Source organism: Zootoca vivipara, chromosome 15, assembly GCF_963506605.1.
Source record: "Zootoca vivipara chromosome 15, rZooViv1.1, whole genome shotgun sequence".
Classification (NCBI taxonomy): Eukaryota; Metazoa; Chordata; class Lepidosauria; order Squamata; family Lacertidae; genus Zootoca; species Zootoca vivipara.
This window is the reverse complement of record NC_083290.1, coordinates 14,586,773-14,602,594: the sequence shown is the minus strand read 5'-3', so window position 1 is coordinate 14,602,594 and position 15,822 is coordinate 14,586,773. Positions and strand designations below refer to the sequence as shown.

General features: G+C 47.6%; 1 protein-coding gene across 2 annotated transcripts in view; it reads right to left on the bottom strand.

The window, feature by feature from the left end:
- Nucleotides 1–79: 79 nt before the first annotated feature.
- Nucleotides 80–15,822, bottom strand: part of RFFL (ring finger and FYVE like domain containing E3 ubiquitin protein ligase) — a 39,525-nt gene continuing 23,782 nt past the window's right edge. For both annotated transcript variants that reach the window (XM_035138872.2, XM_035138875.2), the window contains exons 3-7: nt 11,561–11,950; nt 8,638–8,721; nt 6,866–7,073; nt 5,237–5,260; nt 80–4,051 (exon numbers count right to left, since the gene is read on the bottom strand). In XM_035138872.2, the coding sequence (XP_034994763.2) occupies nt 3,861–4,051; nt 5,237–5,260; nt 6,866–7,073; nt 8,638–8,721; nt 11,561–11,950 (897 nt within the window). In that variant the 3' untranslated portion in view covers nt 80–3,860. The remainder of the gene's footprint in view (nt 4,052–5,236; nt 5,261–6,865; nt 7,074–8,637; nt 8,722–11,560; nt 11,951–15,822) is intronic.

Here is a 15,822-nt window from a genome sequence, read left to right as displayed (position 1 = left end):
CATGGAAATCAAATTAAATATCACCTCATGGGTCTGTTCTTATTTCTAGGAATAAAGGGGCACAATTGTGTGTCCCGTCCCGTCCCCCCGTCCCCCCGGCAAAATGAAAAGGTGGTATTTTAAGTCTAAGAGAGAAAGTCTCCAACTATAAGGTCAAGACCCACAAGTGCAACAGAGCTGTCACTGCCATGCAAACTCCTCAGCCAAGTCTGAAGGTTTCTGCCTTTTACTCCCCTTTCTTACAAGAGAATCTTCTCCTACCTCCTCCCCATGTCCCAGTGGGAACATGTTGCCTGGCATGGGAAGAGGCTGTCTTTCCAATTTCCATGGCTTCACACTTGACCATTAGCCTGACCACTGTAGTTCGTATGTGTTGTGAAGTGACCAGACTGCTGATGGGAGCTTTAACACATTTCCACTGGTTGAATACCAGCCTCAAATGATGCACGTTTTCCAAGAGCATCAGAGCACATTGCTACCGAAAACCTACTTGGAGCAGGGAGGCAAAGGAGTGTATCTGCTGTTGAAAAGATGACAGAAGTCACTTTTTTATAAGGCATTTCCATTTTATTATAAAATTATAAGGCAGGATTCAGTTCCACCATCTGTAAGAAACTGTGTGTGGTTCAACAGGCCTCAATTAATAGACTTAACTTTCACGCTGGTCAAACAAAGCATACATTTGCTGTATTAAAAAAAATTAAAAACTTCTCAGACGAATTTTATTTTCCACAGCTTTAAGGCAGCAGCTTCCTGCCAAGTCACAAACCAGCATCACTTTCACCAGATCACAGCCCAGGAAGCATAGCCAGCTTTGCAGCAAACAAAGGAGAAGCAATCAGTTAAGACCAACTTGTGCACTTGTTACCGAGACAAACATAAGCAAGTTGAATGGGTGGGGAAATTCCCATCTCCCACCACACACTTTTTTTCTTCTTCCTGTATCTAGCTCTGCTTTCCAGAGTTAACTGCTAGACACAAATCGTTCCCTGTTAAATCTAATAATGCACTTAATTTACCCATGTGTGTAGACCAATGTATTTTCCTCATTTAATGAGCTGCCTCCCCATCTATCCCAAATTTATTCCTTACTGATAAGCTCTCCCTTATGAATGATCAAAATCCATCCCCTTGATCTTTTTTTAAATCGTTCCTCAAAACTGCAACAACATACCGGTAAGAACTTCACCAAAGCTTGAGGGTGGGAGCAGGAAGAATTGTGCAGACAAAGTAGTATCATTCTCGGATTGGCTTTCCTGCAACATTAACCCCATATAAACTCCATCCCCACAGCTTGTCAGCCCATCCAGAGCTTGGAGAGTGAAGTTAAGATCAGAAAAATTGGCAAAGGCTTTTCCTACAAAGGCAAAGGAAATTTGGAAGATCAAAAGGGGAAATGGCTCACATAGGGTTTCCACCGCTAGCTGTGAAAATTGGAAATAACGGAATGCTCAGGCTTTTCTTCACATCTGTAGTCTGTTAGTGTGCTGTTTTGGTACAGCTCCATTGCTGAGGCAAGTAAACAAACAAGATTAGCTCTTCTCCCCCTAGGCACAGGTGTGTGAGTTATAAAAAAATCTTCCAGTCCTTGAGTAAATAAAGCAGCAGCCAATTAAAGTTGTTCTTTGGTTTAATCGCTCCCAAGCAGAACTTTTTTCCCCTTCACTGTCCGTACTGGCTAAGCTGGCAGCAAAAGTTATAGAGGCATATGCAGACAGCACACCTGTCTAGCAGCAGCAGCAGGTGCTACCCAGGAGCAAATAGCAAAGGGTGAGGGTCCCATCACTTTGCAGGCCCACAATTCAGGTACAAATGGTCCAGTTTAGAAGCCAGATCTTTGGAACGAATGGGGCATCATAGTGGATATCAAACATGGTGCATGCACATGATTATTTTTTTCTGGAAAGACTGTCTGGTGCCTCAGAAAGCTATGCTGCCATGAAGATTAAAGCATTCAGAGAGGGGGGAGAGAGAGAGCCTTGCTACCACAAGGAAGGATGTAGCCTGCCTTTTTCCACAATGGACATGTCTACCCGCAGGGAAGCAAAGACCAGCAGCAATACGCTGTCTACAGCCCCACTCAACCACTCTGCATACACACTTTACACCCAATACTTTTCCCGCAAGCCCCTTTCTGTAACCGCGCAAGACTCAAGAAGTTTAAGGCAAGTTTATATTACTCAACCCCCACCCCGCAACCCTTCATCTCTGCGAGGCACTTAAAATACCTGGAGTTTGGTCCAGAAAGGCCACTGGGTCCACTTGAGAGTTAAGACACTGCTGAGGGAAAGAACAAGCAGAAGAAAAAGTACCATTGTTGTTTAAGGCTTTTGAACCACAGGGGAGAGAAAGGCAGAGAATGTGTGTAAACAGAGCGGCTCTCCCTGGATATTTCCAAACCCATGTCTGAGAGTTACTGATGAGAGGCTCCACCGTTAACAGTAAGAAGATGGGCTCTCCTTAAGACAGGGATATTGTTCTCTTCTTCAGACAGCTACTTGTTTTTTAAAAAAAGTCAGTCCATGTTCAGGGGAATTGACAAACCAGAGGCTGCCGTCTGGGCGATGTATGAAGCCGGCACTCGAGAGCTGATTTCAGGGTAAAAGGGCAGGGGCCCTTACCTGCAGGAATCTCCCCTGCCATTGGCAAAGTCCTCTCTTCCAAATTGAGCCAGCACTCCAGCAGATGGCTAATGGGCTTGCCTCCTCAAAACAAGGCAACTGAGATGCCATGGTTTGGCATCCATAAGGCAAAACGAGCATTTAAAAAAATAAAAAGCCAACTAGCGTGCAGTCTTCAGCCTCCTGATGAGAAATTTGTCCATTCCAGTTTCACAGCAGAGTCGCCAGAGACCCAACAAAATAATCTCAAATCTGTCTACCCACACTAATACCATGATTTTTCAGCCGACAAGGGCCTTTGGGGAGTTCAGAGACACATCAGAATGAGGTGGCTGGTTTTACCGCTCCCCAAAATGAAACTCCTCTGGGCCAAGGTCCATTCCAAAGGGTATGGCCCTCCTTTCCTACACAGAACAGAAGACAAAACTAATTCTACAAGTAAACCCAGGGCTCTGCAAAGACCACTGCGCTTGCTCACAGGAAGGGGTTGGTAAACAAAAAATATATGAAACGCAAGGAAGTAGCCCTGACGACACTCTTGTGCCAATAAACTGGACTGAAATGTCTCCTTCACAGTTGCAAATCCGCTCCCAGTCCCACCTTGCATGAACGGGAGGGACGTTCCTCATCATGGCCACCAGGAAGCCACATGTTTGCTTGGATTATGCATCCAAGGCAGCATTTAGCCTGACCTGCAAGGCTAGCAAACAAACTGAAGAGGTCCTTCTGTTTTCTTTCACCAAAAAATGTAAAAACGCTTTGAAAAGAAGAACATGTCCCAGAAATTAAAACGCTGATGTCCCTATAAATGGCCTCTTTAGAGAAAAGAGAGGAGAACGGAGAGCAGCGAGTTATCTCTTCCTCTTTAGACCACCTTGTTTTATTCATTCCAGAGGGGAAGAGCCTCAACGTCTGGGGGAAAGCCATGCCTTTTGTTGATGCCCTGTCCCAAGAAGACAGAGAGGGAGGGAGGAACGGCACATCGCTTTCGAGATCTGTTGAGGATTTCCAGCTCTCCAGGCACTGCGGTATAATGTATAGTATCGTACGTGTGTGGGGAGGGGGGGAGCCCAGCCTATCACAGCTCTTGAGTCTTTTTGCAGTTCCTCCATCCCTTGCCTCGCCTGTCGCCTTAGGAATGGAGGGGAGGAGGGGCTGGATAGCTGGGACCCATCGGCTCTCCGTCACAGTGGGGTGAGTCTTCTAAGACGATATTCTGCCCTGCTTCGGACAAAGCCCTTAAGACCTGAAGACATGGACAGCTCTGATCACGTACTGCCGGCAGATAGGGCACTCGTTCATGCGCTTCCCACACTTGGTGCAGGTGACCATGTGGCCGCACTCCAGGAGGACGCAGTCAATGACCGAGTCCATGCAGATCTTGCAGAGATTGTCCTCCGAGCCAGGGAGAGTGGCGTTTCCGGATGGAGCTGGAACGGCAAAGGGGGGACCTTATTGTAAGAAAAAGAAAGCCTCAAAGCAGTTTACAAACGGGGGGAAACAATAAAACTATCAATAAAACGTTATTTAAAACGGTCAGAAAAATAATTAAAATCAACAATAAGCTAAACACAGATTAAGACTCTCATCAAACATTCTACATGTCTGGATATATAGTTGTTTTAAACTGCTTTTATATGCTGTACCTGGACGCCCTGGAACTGGGACGTTTTGGCTCCCCAACGCCGCAAACCTGGAATACTGTTTGCGAACGTTCTTTTGGAACCCGAACGTTTGACAGGGCTTCCGCGGCTTCTGATTGGCCACAGGAGCTTCCTGCCACCAATCAGAAGCCGCGATTTGGTTTTCGAACATTTTGGAAGTCGAACAGACTTCCGGAACGGATTCCGTTCAACTTCCAAGGTACAACTGTACTAGTGTTTTAACATAAATGTTGGTTTTTCTTTGTTGTAACCCGCTCTGGGAGCTTAGAGTGAAGGGTTGGTTAATAATAATAATAATAAATAATAATAATAATAATAATAATAATAATAATAATAATAATAGGCTTGCCTAAACAAGAATGTTTTTAGCAAGCATCAAAAAAGTAGTACAACAACAGGCAGGGAGTTCCACAGAGTGGGTTCTGCCACACTAAAAGATCAAGTTCTTACTAACATGGAATGACTGTTCTGTGGCACCTGTAACAGTTTGGATCAGTCGAGTGGGCACATACGAGGTAAGGTGACCTTGCAGGTAAACTGGTCCCAAGTTGTTAAGGCCTTTATATACTAACACCTTGAACTCAGCAAATCAGCAACTACCGTAGTGGAGGTTTCTGAGCAGAGGCGTTCTCTGCTGATGGGGTCTCACTCCTGTCAGCAATCGTACTACACCTTCCAAATCTGGAACAAGGGAAGCCCCACATGGAGCACACTGGGGGGACTCTGTGGGGAAGGGGCCCATGTCTGAGTGAGAGCCGTTTCCCAAAACTTCCCAGCATCAACTCTGGGCTTTGCCATTTTAAGATTCTTATCCTGTCATCATTCATCATATATGATTACTTGCTGTCCATAAATGAGAGAGACAAAGCCCCCCCCCCCTCCCCGCACCAAATAAATGCCCATCCTTCCCGTTGAGCAACTATTTTGAAAGGAGAAACAAGGTCTGCTTACCAGCTTGATCATCCGTATCAGAAACTGGAAAACAGGAAAAGGAGAAATTTGATGAAATCCTATTGCAACAAGTGCTCAATATAAATGAACAAGATATGTCGTTCCCTTGCTACTGCCTTCTGGGAAGAAGGGAGTGGGGACTGGAAAAATATACTTAGGAGAAAAGGGAACAAAGCTCTGGGAATGAGAGGTGGGCCAGAGGCTCTTACACTTTTTATGCCAATTTCATGAGACCCTGCGGCTGCATCAGGCCAATGGCTCATCTGGTCCAGCATCCTGTTCTCACCGTGGCCAACCAGATGCTTGTTAGGGGACCCAAGTGCAAGAGCCCCCTCCTTTCCTTTGGTTTCCAGGAACTGGTATTCAGAAACATTGCTGCCTCCAACTGTGGAGGCAGAGCAGAACCCTCATGGCCAATGGCCATCCATAGCGTTGTCTTTCACGAATTTGTCTAATCCTCTTTGAAAGCCATCCAACTTGGCTCCTCCTAAGGGCGTGAGTTCCATAGATTAACCATGTGCTGCGTGAAGAGGGACTTTCCTTTATTTGTCCTAAATCTCCTAACATTCAGCTTCATGGGATGTGAATGGGTTCTAGTGCAGGGAGGGAGAAAAACCTTTATCCACTTTCTCCATGCTGCACAGCGTTTCACAAACTTGTAGGATGCCGCCTCTTACTCAACTTTTCTCTAAACTGAAAAAGCCCTCTCATTCCCACATATATACAAAGATATGTGCAGATGAAATATATATACCAGGGGTGGCCAGCTCCCGAGAGACTGTGATCTACTTTCAGATTTAATATCTGGCAGTTCAGCTCCAAGTTGTTGAGCTTTTTATAGCGAGGGAAATAACCCGTTTTGAAGAGGTTCAGGGAATTTTTGCAAGCTCTTCTGAGGGAGGGGGAAAGCACGCTATTTGGGGAAGGAACAGAAGCAGCCACTAACCTTACGATCGCTGACAAGATAAAAGCCTACGTTTCTAAACTCTGGCTTCCCTTCTGCAACAATAGAGGCTGGCGCAGGGAGAGGGGGCGGGGACCAGCGATCGACCGCAATCTACCAAAGCCTCGCAGGGATCGACCAGTAGATCACGATCGACATGTTGGACATCCCTGATATATACCATGGGTTGGCAAACTAAGGCCTGGGGGCTGGATCCGGCCTAATCGCCGTCTAAATCCAGCCCACAGACGGTCCGGGAATCAGCGTGTTTTTACATGAGTAGAATGTGTCCTTTTATTTAAAATGCATCTCTGGGTTATTAGTGGGGCATAGGAATTCGTTCATTCCCCCCATATATATATATATATAGTCCAGCCCCCCCCCACAGCCCCCCACAAGGTCTGCTGGACAGTGGACCGGCCCCCTGGTGAAAACATTTGCTGACCCTTGATATATACCGTACTTTTCCGTGTATAAGACTTGGTGTTTTTTTTTACTAAAAATAATGTTTAAAAGGGGGGTAGTCTTATACATGGGGGCAATCTTCCCCCCATTTTCTTAATTTTGAGTCCCCCAAAATAGGGGGCCTCTTATACACAGGGGCGTGTTATACACAGAAAAATACAGTGTGTGTGTGTGTGTGTGTGTGTGTGTGTGTATTCCTCCCCCAAAAAAAGAATCCTTACCCAGCTGCTGAAGGTCCTTCTCTTTGTACAGGCGGGTCACTCTCTCCATCAGCTCCCATTTCTCACAACAGCCCTTGTAGTTGACAAAGTTCCGAGCGAGGATCTCCTTCAGCTGCCTTACGGAGAGGGCATCGATGTCTCTCACACTTGTCAGGTCAGAGAGGGATGCCCTCCGCCCCGGAACTAGGTTATCCTCCGAGTCAGTGGACTGAAATACAAAGCAGTTTGCGGGTAAGGCTGCAAGGCTTCAGCCTGGCTCTGCTGCAGCAAAAAGGGGGGGTCCTCTCTATCTGCTAGCCAGCCAAAATCAGCTGTCTCTCCAACACATGCCGGTGTTTAGGCATGAAGGCACAGACTTTACAAGATGGGTCTTCGGGTGCAGTCACTGCTCTGCTACATGGAAGTCACACACATCAATGTTTCACCAAGCACATGGGGGTGTAAGGATATCTGAGCACCCGGTGCTAGAAACCGGATTTCTTTGCCTGCAAATGCCTTTCTAACCTGGACCCATGAACTGGGGGCAATATTTATCAGGGTGAAGATTGTGGCACAAATGTGTTTAGCTTTAACAAAAACACACAGGTGGTAGAAACCCAAAGACTTTTGGACTACAAGTCCCACCAGCCCCAGCTAGCATGGCCAATGCTCAGAGATGGTGGGAGGCATCCTCCCAAACTTGCACAGGGCACCAGGCTGGGGTAGGCTGAGCTATGGGCAATAAGAGCTGGAAACCAGAGGGCGGGGAGAGAGAGGGGCTACAACAGCAAACTTCAGTCATCTCTCCTCCATTTCTTCATTAATTTGTGATTTTTTAAAAGAAAAAAACCCCATATTCAAATACAAATTCAATGCATTTCTAAATAATACTTTTATCTCAATGCATTTTCATGCTTTGCAGTACGTTTGTCTGGACCAAGAACTGGAATTACAAAATTCGGAGAAGCACAAAACCCAAAGGGCTATCATATTTCTGATCTTTGTATTTGCCTGGGGGTTGCAAACTAGGTCAGTTTGTTTAAAAATGTGGACTGAACAAATTCCTATCCTGACATCTTACACACAACACAAAATCCCCTAATATTCTATCAAGTGATTGGCTGTGGCTCACTTTTGGAGCCAATATTGGTGAAGACATAGGGCATAAATAATATACCACACAGATAGAGATATACACATCTCTCAAACAAAAAGATCTACAATGTATTTCGGAAAGTTGTTTGCCTGTTTGCTGGGCATTCAGACACCTTTTACGCTATCAGCATCCAATTTTGCATGATGGTTCCTGAGACTGAGGAGCAGGTTTTCGTGTATGTTTGGATACAACTGTATGCCTTTTTGAACCTAGAGGGCAGACTGAACCTTTCAGAACCGCACAGATTTTAGCCACCGATTTCAAAACTGCATTGGCTTTTTTGCCTTCCTAGATTGTGTGCATTTCGAAACTAGAGCAACATGAAACAGGTTTCAAGCCACATACTATCAGCTGGTGGGTATCAGAGGACAGAGACAGGTCCACCAGCGAGGGGACATCACACTGTGAACTTCAAGCTGTGGAGCTGCGGAAGCAGAGGTAAGTGGACAAAGATTCCATAGGGCCACACGTAAATGGTTTTACGAGTAAACGTGGGGCTTGAACCCACCTTGAAATCCATCTGCTGCACCACCAAGGATCCCCATCATCCTTTTCGGTATCCAGAGCACTCATTACACCCCCTGGCCCACCCCCACACGGCCTCCCCGTTCTGGCTGCATCATCGGCCCTCGCCTACCTGCGTCTCCTCCTCGGTCAGTGCTTCCACTGCGTTCTCGACTTCTGCCATGTCGCCCTGGCTCGGTAAGACATGCCCATTTGCCTAGGAGGAAAACAGGTGCTGCTGAAAGAATGGACTCCCTAGAAAAGCCACCATGGAGAGACAGAAGAGTCTAGAAAAGATGCTGGACCATCCCTGGAGGACCCTGGACCCACCCAAAGCTGATTTACTGCTGCTGGCCTGATGCAGGGTGGGATAGGGTGCAGAGGGAGGGACAGACAAAGAGGAAGGAAAATTCTTGGTTCAATGTGAAGAGTTTCTGGACTAGGGAGGAGGTTGAGGTTTTGGTGGGAGCATTGCTTTGTTTACCATTTGCATATGGTTGTTATTATCAGTAGTAGTAGTAGTGGTGGTGGTGGTGGTGGTATTACTACTGCTGCTAACTACTACCACTACCAATGCACTTGCTATTGTTTAAAGAGATGCTATGTTGTTTTTTTCCATAAGTTGCATATTATTATATGAAATGATAATGTATTATATGATTCCCTCCCCTCTTTCCCCTATATTATTACATATGGGCATCTATTTTTCTTTAACATCAGTTGCTTAGAGACTTTAGGTGATAGTAAGTTTAATTATAAGGGACCCAGGTGGCGCTGTGGTTAAATCACTGAGCCTAGGGCTTGCTGATCAGAAGGTCGGCGGTTCGAATCCCTGTGACGGGGTGAGCTCCCGTTACTTGGTCCCAGCTCCTGCCAACCTAGCAGTTCGAAAGCACGTCAAAATGCAAGTAGATAAATAGGAACCGCTACAGCGGGAAGGTAAACGGCGTTTCCATGTGCTGCTCTGGTTTGCCAGAAGCGGCTTTGTCATGCTGGCCACATGACCTGGAAGCTGTACGCCGGCTCCCTCGGCCAATAATGCGAGATGAGCGCTGCAACCCCAGAGTCGGTCACGACTGGACCTGATGGTCAGGGGTCCCTTTACCTTTACCTTTTAAGTTTAATTATACTGTAAAGTCAAACAGGCAAGAAAATCACTACTTTTCCATCAGCCTGGCCTGGCATAATTTTATTGCATATGCAGCATCAACGGAACATGGTTATAGGCTTCTGAGAATACATGGCGGCTTGTGGAATGATACCTTTGTATAAAAACTGAAATCAGTCACTGGATAGCTCAGTCGGTTAGAGCATGGTGCTGACAACACCAAAGTTGCAGGTTTGACAGCTGCATATTCCTGCATTGCAGGGGGTTGGACTAGATGACCCTAAAGGTCCCTTCCAACTCTATGATTCTATGACCTGAAATGCAATTAAATAGGCATGTGGTGCTTCTGTGCGGTGCTGATATGTAAGAACAAAAAAAAAATCACCTGCATATGAATCACTCTTTACAATATATATATTGCAAATAAAGAAAAACAAAAATAATGGGGTGGGGGGAACCAAGAGGAAACTCGGGAGATCCCAAACACACCCAAGCTGGATGCCGAAATTGCTCCCGAAATTGCTGGGCCCCTTTACCTTAATGTTGACTAAGCCCCGTTAAGACCGCCTAGGCTTGAGTAGGGAAACCCTAGGGTGGTGTCCCCAAGGCCCGGGTCAGTCATGATTGAGCTGCAGGGAGGCACCAGGTGCCCATGCTGGGAAGGCCTGGCTCTGCCCTGCTGCCTTCCATTGTGACGCAGGGCTGACATCATGGAGAATGCAAGCCAGCCTGGCTCTTTGTGACACAGCGCTGCAGGGCCAAGGGCACTCCAATCTCTGCAGGGCGGCTGGGTGCTGCCCACCCCCCGTGTCTTGTGGAGGGGTAGGTGGGCAAAAAGGGCTCTGTGGTCTCCTCCTCCAGCTAGCCTGTGGGCTAAAGGGTTGAGCCAAGGCAGCACACAGCAGAACGGTGAGAGGCTGCCAGAGAGCTGCATGAGGTTGGTCAAGATCAGTGGTCACCAATGCAGCGCCCAAGGGCTTAGTGGTGCTCTTAAGAGCCTTCCCCTTGCCTGCCCACGCTCACTGACCCCTCGGTGATGAGGGCGGTTTCCTTTTCCTCCCTTGAGAAAGACACGGAACTGTAAGAGGAAGCGGGGAAGAGTGCCACTCTTTCCCACTTCCTCTTTCAGCTCTATGGGTTTTCCCAAGGCTCAGGTTAATTCTACTGGTGTTCATGTGGGAGGGAGAAGAGGCAGAAGGGAAGGCACCCACAGCATTGAACTCAAAACTAGGGAGGGGGCTTTTTTGGTGGTGGCACCCCAGTTACACAATGCTCTCATCTGAGAGGCTCACCTAGCACCTACATCAGGATTTTCTCAGGAGGAAAGGGCCATAGTGCAGTGCAAGAGCATCTGCTTTGCATGCAGAAGGTGCTGGGTTCAAATTCAGCCAACTGCAGGTAGGGCATGGACTGTCCGAAGCCCCAAAGAGCCGTTTCCAGTCATTTGTAGCCAATTCTAAGCTAGACGGAACAAAAAGGCAGCTTCCTATGTCCCTATATTCTTTCTGGAGTTTCCGCATTATTTTTATAACGCTGACGAGGCTTTGTAATGTTTTCAGGCTGGTTTTACACCAACCTCAGAGGCAGATTTAGGGAAGCGCAAATGCTTCCGCCGCTCTGGGCACCGAGCCTTGGGATCACTGCAGGGTGTTGCAACTGTGATGTAGTTATGAATTGAGCATAACGGAAAGTGAGAGGCACCAAATCTTGGCCTCACACGGCACCGCTGAAATTGGAAAGACCAAAATCCAGCCCTGCCCACCTTAGCACTGGGGCACACAGTGGGCTGGGCAATATAGAAATGTCAAGACTGGTAAATAAATAAAGTCTTCGTATGAAGCTATGAACCCTTGAAGAGCAAGTAAGAACCTTACGAAGCCACCCAAGAGTAAGGGCAAAGGACCACACAGGTGTTTTGACAGGAGATTAACACTCGGCCAGGCAGTACCTGCGGCTGCTCTTCAGTCTGCAAGGCAGGGTCTGTCGAGGCCCACTCAGGAGGGCAGTCTGGTGAGGTAGGTGCAGGGGCCTCTAGCTCCTGGGCAGGGGAGACGATCGTCACCGGAGGAACCCGGGCAGTCCTGTCCCCCTGGGGAACCATAGTGGGCTGTTGGCCCATGATCAGACACACCAGCTCGTCCTTCTCGCGGCACATTTCGGTGGAGATCTCCCGCAGCTCCAGGTAGTCCCGCAGGTCTTTCACTTTCATTTTGATCAGCTCCTCCCGCTGGAAGGCTGTGGCCCGGAACCGCTCACAGAGGTGGCAGAGGCAGGGGCCGCTCTCCGGCTGGTGCGAGCAGGCCAGGCAGAAGGTCTTTTTGCAGTCCAGGCAGATGTGCTGTCCGGAAAAGGGAAGAGAGGAATGTCAGGCGGAGGCAGCCGGGGCAGAGGAAGACACAGGCCAGTGCTTCCCAAAGTGGTCAGTGGCGCCCCCTGGGGGAGAGGTGGAGTTAAATGACTATCGGACGGGTATCACTGGACCACGTTCATCAGTTCTGTTGAATTAATTAAACTAAACTGTTGTAATTGCAGTTTTTTAAATAAATGTGCACTTAACTGTCACTGTTTTGAATGTTATTGTCCTTTTACCTTCCTTAGAGAATCGTGGAAACAACTAATCAGAATAATGCTTTTTATAAGGTAAGGGGGCACTGGAGATGTGATTGCTGAACCGGGGTGGGACAGTGGCTCAAACAAGTTTGGGAGCCTCTGAGATAAGACAGACCCCTGTATTTTGAGCTGGGTCTCAAAAAAAGAAACAAGCTTCTGGGCACTGTAGCATCCTGGATAACAAGTCACTGATAAATCAAGCTGAGCCAACCGTTCATATGATTGTTTTGTACTGCTTTGGTTTTCAAGGCCTCTCATGTCTTTGTTGTACCTGTGTATATTTTACGATAGTTTTATAGACATAAGGAAATTGATGGCTTGTTAACCAAGAAAATTAGAAGTTGCTGATAGATTTAAATAAAAATGAGTTGGTAGCCCAGCCAAGGAGGGGGAAAGAATGGTGTTTTGCTATCCCAGTTTTGAGACTGCTTAGGATTCAGAATTCAAGGAAAGAATCTCCACTCATACCATAAAAATCTCAACATAAGTCATTGTTGCAACAGTACTTAATGCCTGCTTCTGCTTAGGATCAATACAACGGATAGAGAAAGCCCTTTGCTGAAGGACTCAGTAGCAAATGATCAAGTACCAAAATGATCAAGTAGTTGGAGCAACTCTCCTATGAGGAATGACTGAAATGTTTGGGGCATTTTAGTTTAGAGGAAAAAAACATGTGATGTCAAGTTTATAAAACTATGCATGGCACCGAGAAAGTGGGTAGAGAAAAGTTTTCCTCCCTCTCTCATAACACTAGAACTGTTGGACATCCCACAAGGCTGAATACTAGAAGATTCAGGACTCGTAACAGAAATTCCTTCTTCACACAGCGCATAGTTAAACTATGGAACTCCCTCCCACAGGAGGCAGTGATGGCCACCAACTTGGGTGGTTTTAAAAGAGGATTAGACACATTCATGGAGGAGAAGGCTATCAGTAACTACTAGCCACGATGGCTATTGCTCAGCGTCCACGGCTGGAAGCAGCAGTTGCTGGAAAGCAAAGGAGGGGAGAGGGCTGCTCTTGTCCTGCTTGACGGTTTCCCACAGGCATCTGGCTGGCCCCTGCAAGAGCAGGATGCTAGACTGGATGGGCCACTGGCCTGATCCAGGAGTCTGTACTTAAATGCTCACCTTACACACATGTGATGGTATGTCTGACTCAGTATAAGGCACTGCCCCAAATTTTTAGCCGTTTTTTTTTATATCACATTTTTACAGTGGAGAGGGTGGGGAGAGGAGAAATTACGGGTGCCCCTTGTGTCATGGAGATAATTCAGTATAAACTGCCGAGATGCTCAGCGAGCGTCCTGCTCTCCATGATCATATGATGCTCCCTCCATTTACTGACTGCAGCAAAATGAAGGCTTGCATGCATGATGCAGCAATGCTGCTCCCTTGCCTTGAGTCTGAATGGAGCCTTGTTCTGAGGTGACCTTTGGCTGTAAATAAACCAACCTGGCTGACTTAAAAAGTGTTCAGTAGAAGCAAAACTGGAATGGTGAGGATCTTGGGACACTCAGCCACCACAGCACTTCCAGAGAGCTTCAAAACAGGCTCTCATTCCTTAGGAGAAAGCCAGCAGTCCCTTGTGGTGTGCTGGGGTAGCATTTGCGGTGGCTGGCATTTTAGCCTTGGGTTCAAATCCCAGCCCTGCAGTGAAATTCACTTGATCAACCTCCTCAAGACTTCCCACATCCCAGAAGTCCTGTCTGTCCCAAGTCAGCTCTGCGTCTAGTACCCCAACCCAGGAGGAGTTTACATGTAGGGGTGGGGCCGTGGCTCACGAGGGGACCGGGGCAGGGGTAGTCACTGCCTCTCAGCCTGGTCTACCTCACAGGGTTGGTGTGGAGTTGAAACGAGGAGGGTGGAACCATGTATATTTCCCTACGACATCACAGACTCAGCCGGATCTACCTCGCAGGGTTATTCAGAAAGTAAAAGCTGCGGCGGGAGTGGGGGGAACTGGGTATTCTGCTCTTCTCTCCTTGGACTAAGCAGAGGATTAAAATTAAACTAACAGATTGAGGTTGAATCCTGACAAGACAGAAGTACTGTTTTGGGGAGACAGGGGGCGGGTAGGGGACTCCCTGGTCCTGAATGGGATAACTGTGCCCTTGAAGGACCAGATGCGTAGCCTGGGAGTCATTTTAGACTCACAGCTGTCCATGGAGGCACAGGTTAATTATGTGTCCAGGGCGGCTGTCTACCAGCTCCATCTGGTACGCAGGCTGAGACCCTACCTGCCCGCAGACTGTCTCACCAGAGTGGTGCATGCTCTAGTTATCTCCCACTTGGACTACTGCAATGCACTCTACGTGGGTCTACCTTTGAAGGTGACCCGGAAACTGCAATTAATCCAGAATGCAGCAGCTAGACTGGTGACTGGGAGCGGCCACCGAGACCACATAACACCGGTCCTAAGACACCTACATTGGCTCCCAGTACGTTTCCGAGCACAATTCAAAGTGTTGGTGCTGACCTTTAAAGCCCTAAACCGCCTCGGTCCTATATACCTGAAGGAGCGTCTCCACCCCCATTGTTCAGCCCGGACACTGAGATCCAGCGCCGAGGGCCTTCTGGCGGTTCCCTCACTGCGAGAAGCAAAGCTACAGGGAACCAGGCAGAGGGCCTTCTCGGTAGTGGCGCCCGCCCTGTGGAACGCCCTTCCATCGGAGGTCAAGGAGATAAACAACTACCTGACATTCAGAAAACACCTAAAGGCAGCCCTGTTTAGGGAAGTTTTTAATCTGTGATATTCTAATGTATTTTGGTATTTGTTGGAAGCCGTGCAGAGTGGCGGGGGAAACCCAGCCAGATGGGCGGGGTATAAATAATAAATAATAATAAAATGCCATTAAAAAGAAGAAATAGTAAGATATAAGAGAAGAGGTCCTATATTGGAAGGTGTGGCCAGTGTGTATATAAAAGTTCAAGCAATTAACTTTCAGGGAAATAAGTCCAGAGTCAAAAGTTGGGCAATATTATTTATTGGGGCCCAAGAGAAGTGTCACAAAAGCATGGCAAGGTCTTTGGGGAGCAAGTTAGTTGGAAACTAACCCAGGATGGTTGGGAAGCTCACTGTGTAAGGGAGTTGTGCGTGTGTACATAAGCACATAAGTGCACACACATTCCATACAAAGGCTCCACATCCGCCTCCCTTTCCCTTGCCATTTTTCCATCCAAGAACGTGCAGGAGGTCAGATGCTTTCCAAGATTCTGAAAGGCTGGCTTCCTGCCACCCGAATGGAAGACTTCCCAGGAGAAGAAAACACCTCCTCATTGAAATGGACTTCTCCGAGTGAGAAAATGCCTATCCTCCTCCGTACCCGCCCCCAGGGTGACTCAAGCGTGCCAGAACTTAAGCCTGTAATACAAGGAACCAGACTGTGCAGGGAAACATACGCTTCCACCGCAGGCATTTCTGTGCGACACAAATGTGCACGTTTGGAACAAAATGTGCAAGTTTGGAACAAGTTTGGGGACAGGAGAGAATAAGGGGGCTCTTGAACCTGCTGTTTTAAAACAGTCTCCCCTAACCTGGTGTTCACTCCAGATGCTTTGGACTACAACTCCCATCAGCCCCCACCAGCACAGGAATGGC